The sequence below is a fragment of the Loxodonta africana genome, chromosome 2 (assembly GCF_030014295.1).
Source record: "Loxodonta africana isolate mLoxAfr1 chromosome 2, mLoxAfr1.hap2, whole genome shotgun sequence".
Lineage (NCBI taxonomy): Eukaryota > Metazoa > Chordata > Mammalia > Proboscidea > Elephantidae > Loxodonta > Loxodonta africana.
Window position 1 is genome coordinate 86302885 of NC_087343.1, and position 15525 is coordinate 86318409.

Here is a 15525-nt window from a genome sequence, read left to right on the forward strand (position 1 = left end):
TACTGTAGTGTCTTAATTTGTCTTGCTGAGTCTCGTCTCTCCTCCTTTCAACATATTCTTCATATTGCCTCCAGAGCGATCTTCTTAAAGCTCAGTTCCATTCATGCCACTTGAAAGCCATGATGGCCCAAACTGCCTATTAAGTTGCTATTAAATACAGTCTAAACTCTTCAGCATGACTTTATGAAGTTATTCACAGCTCAATCCCAGACTATCTTTCCTGCCTTCATGCCCTACAATTCTCACCCTCTTCCTCTACTCTGAACCACACCCTCTCCAGCCTACTGGATTTCTTGTGTTCAGATATACTCAGTACACTTGTATACTCATTGTTGACTCATTTGCCTGGCCCTTTTGAGTAGTAAGTCTAAGATTCAATGAAACATTCAATGAGATAAGGTCTGTTAACTTAAGAGAGTGAGCCACAGTTACTAAATCCAATTATCTAGTTGCATGTTATTTTCATTGTTTATTTACTTTTAATTTAAGGAAATCTTATTTAAACATCCCAATTTGTGTGTTTTGGGGATACAAGAGTGGTCTCTATGCACACCTGAGCCATCAGCTAAAGGGCCAGCTATTTCCTTTAACCTCTGAATCAAGCATGGTGGTGGCAGTAGAAGTATTAGCCAGGAGTTTCTGAGAAGAAAGTTAGTCCACTGGGAACAAAATCTGAATGGTAAAGTATAGTAGAAATGATTTACAAGCAAAATCTCCTCTAACTGTTGGTCTTAGAGGATCTGTGTTTTATTTTATCACAGAAATCATCAAATCTCCTTGTAGCCCTGGACATAGAAAGACATTGGTTTGACTCTCTGTTGTCACTGTCCTCTTTCCTCTGCCCCTCCTTCTAGATGTGTGATCTGGGGTCATGATTCTCTCAACTTTAACTTCCTTATCTGTAAAGTGATAAAATCATCCCCTTATAATATCGTTGGAGGGTAAAATGAAATCATATAAAGCACCTATCACAGTGCTTGGTGCGCTAAAAACATGCTGCTTGATACTAAAAAATGGTAGCTGCGATTTATTATTACCATAAATAATCAATTTAAATTAATTTGCATCTCATTAGCTTACCATGAGCCTACAACCCTAACAGAATAACCTGCTTGCTCATCTAATGATTTCACTACAGAGTATGCAAATTTCTACTCAAGACTTTATTCTACTATTTAAGAGTTTTTCTTTTCCTCTATGTCTGCATCTCCAGCTAAACCAAAAACACCTTGAAGGCAGGGACTCTACTCATCTATGGGTGTATATACCTGGTGCTCAAATATGGTGTCTGGCACACAGCAGGCTTGATGGATTAATTAAAATGAATTGTCGTAAGAAATGAGTAAGAAATTTTCAATATATAACTTGATAAAACCCACTGCCATCGAGTCCATTCTGACTCATAGTGACCCTGTACGACAGAGCAGAACTGCTCCATAGGGTTTCCAAGGCTATAATCTTTACAGAAGTAGACTGCCAAACTCTCTCCTGTGAAGCAGCTAGTGGGTTCGAATTGCTGACCTATCAGTTACAGCCGAGTGCTTTAACCACTGCACCATCAGGGTTCCTTATATAACTTGATAGATTTACAAAATATTTTCATTTGTGAATGAACTAAAGCAAAAAGGAAACAGTAAGATACGAAAGAGTAGCAACTGGCTTTCCAAGTGGTAACAACAAAGGCAGAATGGAAGAACTAAATTAGAATTACCAAATTTTAAAGCTAATGGTAACTATACAATTCCATCTGGTCTAATCTCTCTGCTAATGCAATGTTCCTGACAAGATAGCTGTTCAGAATCTGCTTGGGAAGTTTATAAAAAGTTTTCTTCATGATTGGGCAGTTTAATTCCTACAAAGTTCTTCCTTATACTGAGCTGAACTCTACCGCCCAACTTAGATTTGAATATACAGAATCAGTCTACTATCTGTTCACATGAAGGCCCATCACATATTTCCATCTCATCATTTCTCCATCCCAACTACTGGATTTGGAAATCATGATATGTTCCTACTTGTATATATTATTTACTCTTCAGGTTTCTAGAGAAACTAAAACTAGTTGAGCAGCTTTGGTGAATTTTTTTGTTACTTACATGGCACTCACTGAACATAAGAACACAGTCTAGCTAATTACACCTTATTACAAAAGCAAGGAGAATATTACAGATGTTTTCTTGATTAAAAAGAACATTTTGCTTTTCTATTGAAAGGACATTGATATCAATTTTAAAATCATGTCCCACCACTGTACTCAGATCTAAAACAGATTAAGGGCAGAAAAATATGCCAGAATTTGGGGGGAAATTTTGTTTATCCATGTAATAAATATTAATTACATGTTTACTATGTTCTAGGTGTGCACTTTGCGTAAATAAATATTATCCAAGGATATACTACATATATTTTTTTTTATTCTAGGAATTCATTGTTCCAATAGATAACTACTGTCCCCTTCACTTCATTAATCTTAAACTCAGAAAATGATAGAATACCTATGATAAAAACGAGATGTGTATTTTGTTTGTGCCTAAAGCTAGAAACAATATTCCAGAGACTGTTTCTACAATAAGGCAGATGGATTCTGCTCTTGGGCAGCATCTGTATGATTAAATATCTATTATCAGAGTTGTTTTGCCATTATCTTTCAAGAAACACAGCTAACCTTTGTCACAAATCTCACAGATTATAATATGTTCTATAGACCAGACATTATGAAATAAATCTCATAAGAAACCCCCCATTCAAATGATTTCACCTGACTTTTTCCCTATTGTGCCATTCACATGAATATGACTCCTGTTTTTATTTAATACATGTTAAAAAAAAAAAAAAACTGTTGCCATCGAGTCAATCCTGACTCATAGCGATCCTATAAGACAGAGTAGAACTGCCCCATAGGGTTTCCAAGGAGTGGCTGGTGTATTCAAACTCCTGACCTTTTGGTTAGCAGCCTGAGCTGAGCTCTTAACCACTGTACCACCACAGCCCTGAATACAGGTTAAAACTCCAAAAACCAAACTCAGTGCCATCGAGTCGATTCTGACTCATAGCGGCCCTACAGGACAGAGTAGAACTACCCCATAGAGTTTCCAAGGAGCGCCTGGCAGATTCGAACTGCCGACCCTTTGTTAGCAGCCATAGCACTTAACCACTACACCACCAGGGCTTCCTGAACACAGGTTAGGTATATATAATCTCTCTTACCCCTTTATACTTTGTATATTGTGATTTTAAAAAGTTGCTATAAGTCGTTCTGGTTTCTGAGTTAAATTCATACCAAAATATTTCCCTCAAATTATGCAGTTAATTCAAACGGGAGAGAGAAATTACTCTCTTTGGATGTGAAAAGGCAAAGAAAGAATTTGTGCTTGCATAATAAATTTCATTATTAAAACTCATCAGTAAAGATTACTCACCTGAAATAGAAGTTTACTTATTTTTCCATTGTAATTTACTTATAATAAAAAAATAGAGCTAGATATTTATAGCATAAAGCACATAGACCAGCATGCTTTTTATTTCTGCATTTTCAAATGAGATCTAAGTATTCTTACAGTATTGGTATGCCTCTTCACACTGAAAAACTGATTCTCAAATCAGACTTTAGTTTTCAAATCATATTAAAAACAGTGGTCTGGGAATGAGAAAAGCCCAAAGAGCAGCTAGTTGAAAAAGAAAGTGGACCAAAAGAATGACAACTAAATTATAGGCATTAAGTTTCTAACGTATATTTAATTTTTTGTCTATTAAAAAAATCTTTTAGGAAAAAAACACCTGTAAGTTCTGTGCAGCCAAATCGGTTGACTTGGTTTAGTGGAGATTGAAAGTACTTTCAGTCAATGAAATATCCCACATATCTAATAAATTCTGCTACTAATAGGTTAATGATGAAATAGAGAAAAATAACTGAAATATCCAAATGTGAAATTTATAAGATATTCTCTTAAGGAAATAGGAAAGAACTGAATCAAAGTTAAAAAAAAAACAAAAACTTTCTGCTAATACCACATACACATACAGTGTTTTCTGTTTTCTCCATGTCATATGGCATCTCTAAAAAATTTGGTTATATAAGCCTCATGTTTCAATACAAAAAAAAAAATTTACAGTTAATATATATTATTGCACATTGGTTAGAAATTCCTAGGCCTAAGTCACATTATCTGGATGTTAGGTACTTAATTCTCTAACTCCTTGGGAGCAGGGGGCACAATAAAACATTAATTAAAAAAAAACCAGATACATGAAATAAGTTTCTAAAATTGTTAGAGGACCACTTAGTTCATTAAAAAAAAATTGTTTTAATTAAGCACAAGCATTTGTTATCTATTTGATTGAACCATATGAAATGGCTGTTTTTGTAGGTCAAAAATGGTCGTATTTGATTTATTTCACATGGTTCAATCTAATATATAAATTTTAATTCATTGGATCTGAAAATATAAGAATGTGAAAGCTTTGGAAGAATGAGACCACTAGGTTACTTTTAAATAACTGAAGAAAATAAGTACTGATGGATAAATACTAAATAATGAATAAAATAAGCTATAAAAAATCTAAAGTAACTATTTCAGCACAAGACAATATGACCAAAAAAGTTACTCATGTGTATGTAGCATCCAAAATGAATTTACAATATGACAAATATAAACCAAAAATGAAACTCGCTGCCTTCCAGTCAATACCGACTCACAGCGATCCTACAGGACAGAAGAGAACTGCCCCATAGGGTTTCCAAGGAGTGGCTGGTGGATTCAAGCTGCTGACCTTTCCGTTAGCAGCTGTAGCTCTTAACCACTGAGCCACCTGGGCTCCATATGACAAATAAAAACAATAATAATACTACTGTTTTCATTTCTAAACAATGTAATCAGATATCCTCTAAAAGGACAAGATCTTATAATGCTGTTCTTGGAACGGGAAAAAGAAAAATTCATTCATTCTTGTTAACCAGTTTTATGACAGGCTAACCTCTGACCCCTAAGTAGAAATTTCAAATGCTGAGTTTAAGAAAGATGACAAGACACTTTATCTAAAAGAAATGATATGTGGAACAGTGTGTTTAAAACATCACCAACATCTAGGTCTGCCTCAACCTCAGTGTATACTTCTGGGAAATTGTGGTATAGAAATAAGCTAACACCCCATGTATAATGATAGCATGCTGTTCAATAGACCCATTTTAAAGATTATTTCTAAATGGTTCTTGATTTTTTTTCATAACCTACAAAAAAATACAGTTATAATTACCAATGGCATTCTTTAAATGATCTATGGAAATATGTTTTATGCTTATTCTACATAATATTTTCAATGAGCTAGGTTCCAACTTAAAATAACCATTTCTTCATCATAACTAACCAAATGGTATTGTCTTTTTATAGTAATTTCTACATAGTGTGTTTTCTCAAATGAACCATAGGCATATATGATAGCACCTTTTACAATATGGTTTGTCATCACATTGATTTGGACATGTTACAGATATTATGTTCTCAAGAATCTAACAACCATATTATATCAACACATATAATAAAATGCAGCTAATAACACAGTTTGTTTATATAAGGTGAAGGCAAAAAGCCCAGCATCTAACTTTCTGCACTGATTATTTACCTGTGGTCCTAAGGGCACCATTCCTCTTGGAGGAGTCATTCTCTGCATCGGCCCACCCATATTTGGATGTCCTAAGGAAAAAAGAACAAGTATGAAGATACTAGCAATGTAATGCTAAACTAGACCCCAGTAGCCTCCTCCCTGCTTGGTGTTATAATGGCTTATTTACAAAGACAGTTTCTCAAACGAACCAAAGGTATATATGATTTGGAGCCATGGTGGCAGAGTGGTTAAGCATTCGGCTGCTAACCAAAAGGTCAGCAGTTCAAATCCACTAGCAGCTCCTTGGAAACCCTATGGGGCAGTTCCACTCTGTCATACAGGGTCATTAAGAGTTGGAATCGACTAGACGGCAATGGGTTTTTTTTTTTTTTACAAGGAGACTAAGTTACTGACACCATCTCTTCTTGGCTTCCGAGGCCACTTTTACCAGTACATACCCTCACTCCCCAATACTGTCTTGTGATTGCAATTTTCTTCCTATTCTGTGCTGAACGACTTCTGTTACACCACTTGCTCCTCTTTGCTTGGGCAAAAAAGTATACGATAAAGCCTTACACACCTGTGGTACTTAAATGTCTCTGTGGAAGGATCTGATTACCAGGTTCATTAAACTAATAAGACTCCTGTTACTTAGCACCCTTTTCCTTCTCCTGATCTTTCAGGTGAACTAACTCCTCCAAATGAAAAAAGCAAAGGCAATGATAAGATAATGATAAGATCATATTTTAATTCTCCTTATTAGAAGTTATATAAGAGATTTTATGAAGTTATTAGGTAAAATACAGGTTTTTAGATAATTTGTATATTGTTTCTTATGTTTTCGCTGTCCCCACTATGGTACATGCATTAAAAACCCCATGGAGCAATTCTACTCTGCACACATGGGGTCGCCATGAATCAGATTTGACTTGACGGCAACTAACAATAATAACAACAACTATTGTACATAATTAAGAGCTAGCTGAAAATATAAATTATTTGGTCATATTACCAGCAAAAATGAAACCAGTATCATCATGGAAGATTTATACAAATAAAACTTTCCTTAAAAAATAAAGGATTTCCTTTGAGGTTCTGCACATCAATGTCACTTTTACTCTAGAGCAGTCACCTTGTTGTCGAGTTGGGTCCATTCCACTGGGAAGTAATGGCTGACTTCCTGGGACACCTCCAAGTGCCTAGTATATTTAGTAAAGCAAAACAAAAGCAATATTGTAAATACTTATGAAATAAGTGCTTTAACAATTCCCCTTTAAAATTGAAATACTCTTCCTATAATACAATTGCAGAATGCATTTTTGTTTATTTCTCAAGATTTCTCACATTTCACACTCATTTAGAAACATTATAGGTCTATATACCTAATACTAGTTTTTAATTCTAAAAGGATTCTACTGTTGCCCAGTTTTGTTGTGAACAAATTAACTATTTTAAGGGAACAAGAATCTAGGCAAGAATTGGCCTATTTCTTTTTGAGAAGTAGTGTTGTTTCCAAAAATTAATTTTGTAAGGATACTAAAATAACTAATTTTGCTTCTTAAATGTAAGCTCTCTATTTCTAGAGAATGTTTTACTCACTTGGGATTATAACAGCAACGGGACTAATATGCCAAGGGGCTGATAATATTTTTTGTAGTCACACTTTCCCTAAGAAGTTGTTAGAAAATAACACTCCAATTACGTTAAAAGATTAGCTCTATGGAAAAGGAGAATTAGAATTGAAAAAGACGGAGATTAACAGACAGGGCTAGTTTTTTGCTGGGATACAATACTGAATATATACTGAACCACAAGTGTCTACATACAGTTGTCTGAGCAAGCACTTACAGGTGGATCAAGCTATAAAGGGTTTATCCTGGTGATATGATCGAGAATATATGCATACATATACATACACAATCCTGACAGTTGTTGAGAATTTCTACAAAGTTTCACTAATTTAACTTAAAGAAGGATAAAACCTGTCTGAATTCGTTAAATTTTTCAAATATTTCAAGAGAAATTTAACATTAAAGAACTTAGATATTCAGATCAGAACCGTTGACTTGTCACCTTGGCATGCAGTAGAAAGCTGCCATTTCTCAAGCCATTTTTTAAATCTTTTCAAATGTTCCTACTGTATGATCAGTTCCTGCTTACATTTCCAGCCTCATTTCTTGCCACTGCCACATTCACATTCTAATCTCCAATCATACCAAACTTCCTTCAGTTTCAATTCACGCATTCAACTGACAAACAACTAAATGCCAGCCATTAAACACAAACAGTTTAAACTGAACTAAAAAATCTCTCAAGGAGCTCACAGACCCTTAAGTGACTACTGCCAATTTACATTTTAGATTTCAGTTTAGGGATTACTACCTAATAAAATTCTGTCCTATAGCCCCAGTCTGGGGTAAGTTCTGTTTTTTAGTGCTTAAAAAAAAATTTTTTTCAAACTTACAGAAAAGTTGAATGAACAATACAAAGAATTCCCGTATGCCCTGACTCTGATTCCCCAACTGTTAACATTTCGTCTCATTTTTCCCATCATACTCTCTCCCTTTCTCTGTTATCATTGGTCTTTTTTGGAGCCACTTGAGAGTAAGTTATAGACATGATGCCTCATCATACCTTAATACTGTAGAGTGTAGTTCCCAAAACAAGGAAATTTTCCCACATAACCAACACACAATCTTCTAAGTCATAAAGACAGCACTGATAAAACACTACCATACAGTCCACCCACAGACCTCATTCAAATTTTGCCATTTATCCCCAAAATGTTTCTTTTCAGGACCAGAATCTCATGGAACACATGTTGCATTTAGACATCATTTCTCTTCAGGCTCTGTCAAGCGGGAACAATTCTTTAGTCTTGCCCTATCGTTCATGTCCTCAACAGTTTTAAGGAGAACAGTGCTTAAATTCTACAGGATGATCTTTTTTTTTAAGTAATTTTTATTGTGCTTTAAGTGAAAGTTTACAAATCAAGTGAGTCTCTCACATATAAACTTATATACACCTTACTACATACTCCCGCCTGCTCTCCCCCAGTGAGTCAGCCCACCCTCTCCTTCCAGTGTCTCCTTTCATGGCCATTTTGCCAGTTTCTAACCTCCCTACCCTCCCATCTCCCCTCCAGACAGATGCCAACATAGTCTCAACTGTCCACCTGATACAAGTAGCTCACTCCTCATCAGCATCTTTCTTCAAGCCGTTGTCCAGTCCAATCCATGTCTGACGAGTTGTCTTCTGGAATGGTTCCTGTCCTGGGCCAACAGGAGGTTTGGGGACCATGACCACCGGGATTCTTCTAGTCTTAGTCAGACCATTAAGCCTGGTCTTTTTATGAGAATTTGGGGTCTGCATCCCACTGTTCTCCTGATCCCTCAGGGGTTCTCTGTTGTGCTCCCTGTCAGGGCAGTCATCGGTTGTGGCCAGGCATCATTCTAGTTCTTCTGGTCTCAAGATGATGTAAGTCTGTAATTCATGTGGCCCTTTCTGTCTCTTGGGCTCATAATTACCTTGTGACCGTGGTGTTCTTCATTCTCCTTTGATCCAGGTGGGTTGAGACCAATTGATGCATCTTAGATGGCCACTTGTTAGCATCTGAGACCCCAGACGCCACATTTCAAAGTGGGATGCAGAATGTTTCCTTAATAGAATTTATTTTGCCAATTGACTTAGAAGTCCCCTGAAGCCACAGTCCCCAAACCTCCACCCTTGCTCCACTGACCTTCGAAGCATTCAGTTTATTCAGGAAACTTCTTTGCTTTTGGTCCAGTCCAGTTGAGCTGACCTTTCCTGTATTGAGCGTTGTCCTCCCCTTCACCTAAAGTAGTTCTTATCTACCATCTAATCAGTAAATAACCCTCTCCCACCCTCCCTCCTTCCCCACCTCATAACCACAAAAGTATGTGTTCTTCTCAGTTTATGCTATTTCTCAAGATCTTATAATAGTGGTCTTATACAATATTTGTCCTTTTGCCTCTGACTAATTTTGCTCAGCATAATGCCTTCCAGGTTCCTCTATGTTATGAAACGTTTCACAGATTCGTCACTGTCCTTTATCGATGCGTAGTATTCCACTGTGTGAATATACCACAATTTATTTAACCATTCATCTGCTGATGGACACCTTGGTTGCTTCCAGCTTTTTGCTATTGTAAACAGAGCTGCAATAAACATGGGTGTGCATATATCTGTTTGTGTGAAGGCTCTTATTTCTCTCAGGTATATTCCAAGGAGTGGGATTTCTGGGTTGTATGGTAGTTCTATTTCTAACTGTTTAAGATAACGCCAGATAGATTTCCAAAGTGGTTGTACCATTTTACATTCCCACCAGCAGTGTATAAGAGTTCCAATCTCTCCGCAGCCTCTCCAACATTTATTATTTTGTATTTTTTGGATTAATGCCAGCCTTGTTGGAGTGAGATGGAATCTCATCGTGGTTTTCATTTGCATTTCTCTAATGGCTAATGATCCAGAGCATTTTCTCATGTATCTGTTAGCTGCCTGAATATCTTCTTTAGTGAAGTGCGTGTTCATATCCTTTGCCCACTTCTTGATTGGGTTGTTTGTCTTTTTGTGGTTGAGTTTTGATAGAATCATATAGATTTTAGAGATCAGGCACTGGTCAGAGATGTCATAGCTGAAAATTCTTTCCCAGTCTGTAGGTGGTCTTTTTACTCTTTTGATGAAGTCTTTAGATGAGCATAGGTGTTTGACTTTTAGGAGGTCCCAGTTATCTGGTTTCTCTTCGTCATTTTTGGTAATGTTTTGTATTCTGTTTATGCCTTGTATTAGGGCTCCTAAGGTTGTCCCTATTTTTTCTTCCATGATCTTTATCGTTTTAGTCTTTATGTTTAGGTCTTTGATCCACTTGGAGTTAGTTTTTGTGCATGGTGTGAGGTATGGGTCCTGTTCCATTTTTTTGCAAATGGATATCCAGTTATGCCAGCACTATTTGTTAAAGACTATCTTTTCCCCAATTAACTGACACTGGGCCTTTGTCAAATATCAGCTGCTCATACATGGATGGATTTATATCTGGGTTCTCAATTCTGTTCCATTGGTCTATGTGCCTGTTGTTGTACCAGTACCAGGCCGTTTTGACTACAGTGGCTGTATAATAGGTTCTGAAATCAGGTAGAGTGAGGCCTCCCACTTTCTTCTTCTTTTTCAGTAATGCTTTACTTATCTGAGGCTTCTTTCCCTTCCATATGAAGTTGGTGATTTGTTTCTCCATCACATTAAAAAATGACATTGGAATTTGGATCGGAAATGCATTGTATGTATAGATGGCTTTTGGTAGAATAGACATTTTTACTATGTTAAGTCTTCCTATCCATAAGCAAGGTATGTTTTTCCACTTAAGTAGGTCCTTTTTAGTTTCTTGTAGTAGTACTTTCTAGTTTTCTTTGTATGGGTCTTTTACATCTTTGGTAAGATTTATTCCTAAGTATTTTATCTTATTGTGGGCTACTGTGAAAGGTATTGATTTGGTGATTTCCTCTTCGATGTTCTTTTTGTTATTGTAGAGGAATCCAAGTGATTTTTGTATGTTTATCTTATAACCTGAGACTCTGCCAAACTCTTCTATTAGTTTCAGTAGTTTTCTGGAGGATTCCTTAGGGTTTTCTGTGTATAAGATCATGTCATCTGCAAATAGAGATAATTTTACTTCCTTCTTGCCGATCCGGATGCCCTTTATTTCTTTGTCCAGCCTAATTGCTCTGGCTAGGACCTCTAGCACAATGTTGAAGAAGAGCGGTGATAAAGGGCATCCTTGTCTGATTCCCGTTCTCAAGGGAAATGCTTTCAGGTTCTCTCCATTTAGAGTGATGTTGGCTGTTGGCTTTGTATAGATGCCCTTTATTATGTTGAGGAATTTTCCTTCGATTCCTATTTTGCTGAGAGTTTTTATCATAAATTGGTGTTGGACTTTGTCAAATGCCTTTTCTGCATCAATTGATAAGATCATGCGGTTTTTGTCTTTTGTTTTATTTATATGGTGGATTACATTAATGGTTTTTCTAATATTAAACCAGCCTTGCATACCTGGTATAAATCCCACTTGGTCATGGTGGATTATTTTTTTGATATGTTGTTGAATTCTTTTGGCTAGAATTTTCTTGAGGATTTTTGCATCTATGTTCATGAGGGATATAGGTCTGTAATTTTCTTTTTTTGTGATGTCTTTACCTGGTTTTGGTATCAGGGATATGGTGGCTTCATAGAATGAGTTAGGTAGTATTCTGTCATTTTCTATGCTTTGAAATACCTTTAGTAGTAGTGGTGTTAACTCTTCTCTGAAAGTCTGGTAGAACTCTGCAGTAAAGCCATCCGGGCCAGGGCTTTTTTTTGTTGGGAGTTTTTTGATTACCGTTTCAATCTCTTTTTTTGTTATGGGTCTATTTAGTTGTTCTACTTCTGATTGTGTTAGTTTAGGTAGGTAGTGTTTTTCTAGGAATTCATCCATTTCTTCTAGGTTTGCAAATTTGTTAGAGTACAATTTTTCGTAATAATCCGATATGATTCTTTTAATTTCAGTTGGGTCTGTTGTGATGTGGCCCATCTTGTTTCTTATTCGGGTTATTTGTTTCCTTTCCTGTATTTCTTTAGTCAGTCTGGCCAATGGTTTATCAATTTTGTTAATTCTTTCAAAGAACCAGCTTTTGGCTTTGTTAATTCTTTCCATTGTTTTTCTGTTCTCTAATTCATTTAGTTCCGCTCTAATTTTTATTATTTGTTTTCTTCTGGTGCCTGATGGATTCTTTTGTTGCTCACTTTCTATTTGTTCAAGTTGTAGGGACAGTTCTCTGATTTTGGCTCTTTCTTCTTTTTGTTATGTGTGCATTTATCGATATAAATTGGCCTCTGAGCACTGCTTTTGCTGTGTCCCAGAGGTTTTGATAGGAAGTATTTTCATTCTCGTCGCATTCTATGAATTTCTTTATTCCCTCCTTAATGTCTGCTATAACCCAGTCTTTTTTGAGCAGGGTATTATTCAGTTTCCAAGTATTTGATTTCTTTCCCCAATTTTTCTGTTATTGATTTCCACTTTTATGGCCTTGTGGTCTGAGAAGATGCTTTGTAATATTTCGATGTTTTGGTCTCTGCAAAGGTTTGTTTTATGACCTAATATGTGGTCTATTCTAGAGAATGTTCCATGTGCACTAGAAAAAAAAGTATACATTGCAGCAGTTGGGTGGAGAGTTCTGTATAAGTCAATGAGGTCAAGTTGGTTGACTGTAGTAATTAGGTCTTCCGTGTCTCTATTGAGCTTCTTACTGGATGTCCTGTCCTTCTCTAAAAGTGGTGTGTTGAAGTCTCCTACTATAATTGTGGAGGTGTCTATCTCACTTTTCAGTTCTGATAAAATTTGTTTTATGTATCTTGCAGCCCTGTCATTGGGTGCATAAATATTTAATATGGTTATATCTTCCTGGTCAATTGTCCCTTTTATCATTATGTAGTGTCCTTCTTTATCCTTTGTGGTGGATTTAACTTTAAAGTCTATTTTGTCAGAAATTAATATTGCTACTCCTGCTCTTTTTTGCTTATTGTTTGCTTGATATATTTTTTTTCCCATCCTTTAAGTTTTAGTTTGTTTGTGTCTCTTAATTCTAAGGTGTGTCTCTTGCAGGCAGCATATAGACGGATCGTGTTTCTTTATCCAGTCTGAGACTCTCTGTCTCTTTATTGGCGCATTTAGTCCATTTACATTCAGCATAATTATAGATAAGTATGTGTTTAGTGTTGTCATTTTGATGCCTTTTTATGTGTGTTGTTGACAATTTCATTTTTCCACTTACTTTTTTGTGCTGAGACATTTTTCTTTGTAAATAGTGTGTTCCTCATTTTCATAGTATTTGACTTTATATTTGTTGAGTTGTTACTTTTTTTTGGTTTTTATTTTGAGTTATGGAGTTGTTATACCTCTTTGTGGTTACCTTATTATTTACCCCTATTTTTCTAAGTAAAAACCTAACTTGTATTATCCTATATCGCCTTGTATCCCTCTCCATATGGCAGTTCTATGCCACCTGTATTTAGTCCCTTTTTGATTATTGTGATCTTTTACATATTGACTTCAATGATTCCCTGTTTTGAGCGTTTTTTTTTTTTTTTTTAATTAATCTTAATTTGTTTTTGTCGTTTCCCTATTTGAGTTGATATCAGTATGCTCTGTACTGTGACCTTGTGTTGTGCTCGTACCTGATATAATTGGTTTTCTGACCAATTTCCTTTAGTATTTCTTGTAGCTTTGGTTTGATTTTTGCAAATTCTCTAAGCTTGTGTTTATCTGTAAATATCTTAATTTCGCCTTCATATTTCAGAGAGAGTTTTGCTGGATATATGATCCTTGGCTGGCAGTTTTTCTCCTTCAGTGCTCTGTATATGTCATCCCATTGCCTTCTTGCCTGCATGGTTTCTGCTGAGTAGTCTGAACTTATTGATTCTCCTTGAAGGAGACCTTTCTTTTCTCCCTGGCTGTTTTTAAAATTTTCTCTTTATCTTTGGTTTTGGCAGGTTTGATGATAATATGTCTTGGTGTTTTTCTTTTTGGATCAATCTTAAATGGGGTTCGATGAGCATCTTGGATAGATATCCTTTCGTCTTTCATGATGTCAGGGAAGTTTTCTGCCAGCAGATCTTCAACTATTCTCTCTGTGTTTTCTGTTACCCCTCCCTTTCTGGGACTCCAATCACACGCAAGTTTCCTTCTTGATAGAGTCCCACATGATTCTTAGGGTTTCTTCATTTTTTTAAATTCTTTTATCTGATTTTTTTTCAGCTATATTGGTGTTAATTCCCTGGTCCTCCAGATTTCCCAGTCTGCATTCTAATTGCTCGAGTCTGCTCCTCTGACTTCCTATTGCGTTGTCTAATTCTGTAATTTTATTGTTAGTCTTTTGGATTTCTGAATGCTCTCTCTCTATGGATTCTTGCAACTTATCAATTTTTCCACTATGTTCTTGAATAATCTTTTTTAGTTCTTCAACTGCTTTATCAGTGTGTTCCTTGGCTTTTTCTGTAGCTTGCCTTATTTCATTTCTGAGGTCATCCCTGATGTCTTGAAGCATTCTGTAAATTAGTGTTTTTATATTCTGTATCTGGCAATTCCAGGATTGTATCATTTGGGAAAGATTTGGTTCTTTAGTTTGGGGGGTTGTAGAAGCAGTCATGGTCTGCTTCTTTATGTGATTTGATATCGACTGCTGTCTCTGAGCCATCACTAAGATATAATAAAAAAAAAAAAGATATAATAGTAGTGGTTTATTCTATATTTGCTCACTGAGTCTTATCTTTTGTTTTCTTTCAATATACGTAGATAGGCTACTAGATTGCGCTGTCTTGATTGTTGTAGCCCTTGACTCACTTATGACCTATTACCAGCTGGTTTGGGCTGTTACCAGATATCTATGCCTGAGTCCATTCACTAATCTTGAGTAGAATCTGATTTTGGGTCATCAAGTGTGCGATGCAGACTGTCACCTATCCACCTAGAGAAGTAGTGGTGATAGTTGTGTGCACCAGATTCTAGTAGCAGCTGAGTGAACTTCTAACTTTTTTAAGTCTCTAAATAGTTAGAATTTTACACTCTGGATTTTGACTAAATTTATGAATCTCATTGGAGACATCATGTTCTAGCAACAGTTACCATTTTCTTCAAAATTTTCCTTTTTCTAGTTTATCTTAGAATAGAAGAACAATTGAAAAGTCTTTGTTTCTATTCCTCTATGAAAAATAGAGCATAATCTTTATAGAAATCTTGATTAAGATTTCTTTACATTTAGTTCTTTATTCATCATTGTTTCTTGGTTGGGAAAGAATGAATTTCCTTTTTTGCCAAACATGATTTGTTAATCACCTCTGGCCTACAAAGGTAGAAAATAATTGAAAAAAGATATATCT

At 35.9% G+C, this 15525-nt stretch overlaps 1 protein-coding gene across 8 annotated transcripts in view; it reads right to left on the reverse strand.

The window, feature by feature from the left end:
• The window catches only part of SSBP2 (single stranded DNA binding protein 2), a 300768-nt gene that overhangs the window by 45246 nt on the left and 239997 nt on the right, over nt 1–15525 (reverse strand). For all 8 annotated transcript variants that reach the window (XM_064273708.1, XM_064273715.1, XM_064273721.1 and 5 more), the window contains 2 exons: nt 6734–6800; nt 5620–5690 (listed from right to left, as the gene is read on the reverse strand). In XM_064273708.1, the coding sequence (XP_064129778.1) occupies nt 5620–5690; nt 6734–6800 (138 nt within the window). The remainder of the gene's footprint in view (nt 1–5619; nt 5691–6733; nt 6801–15525) is intronic.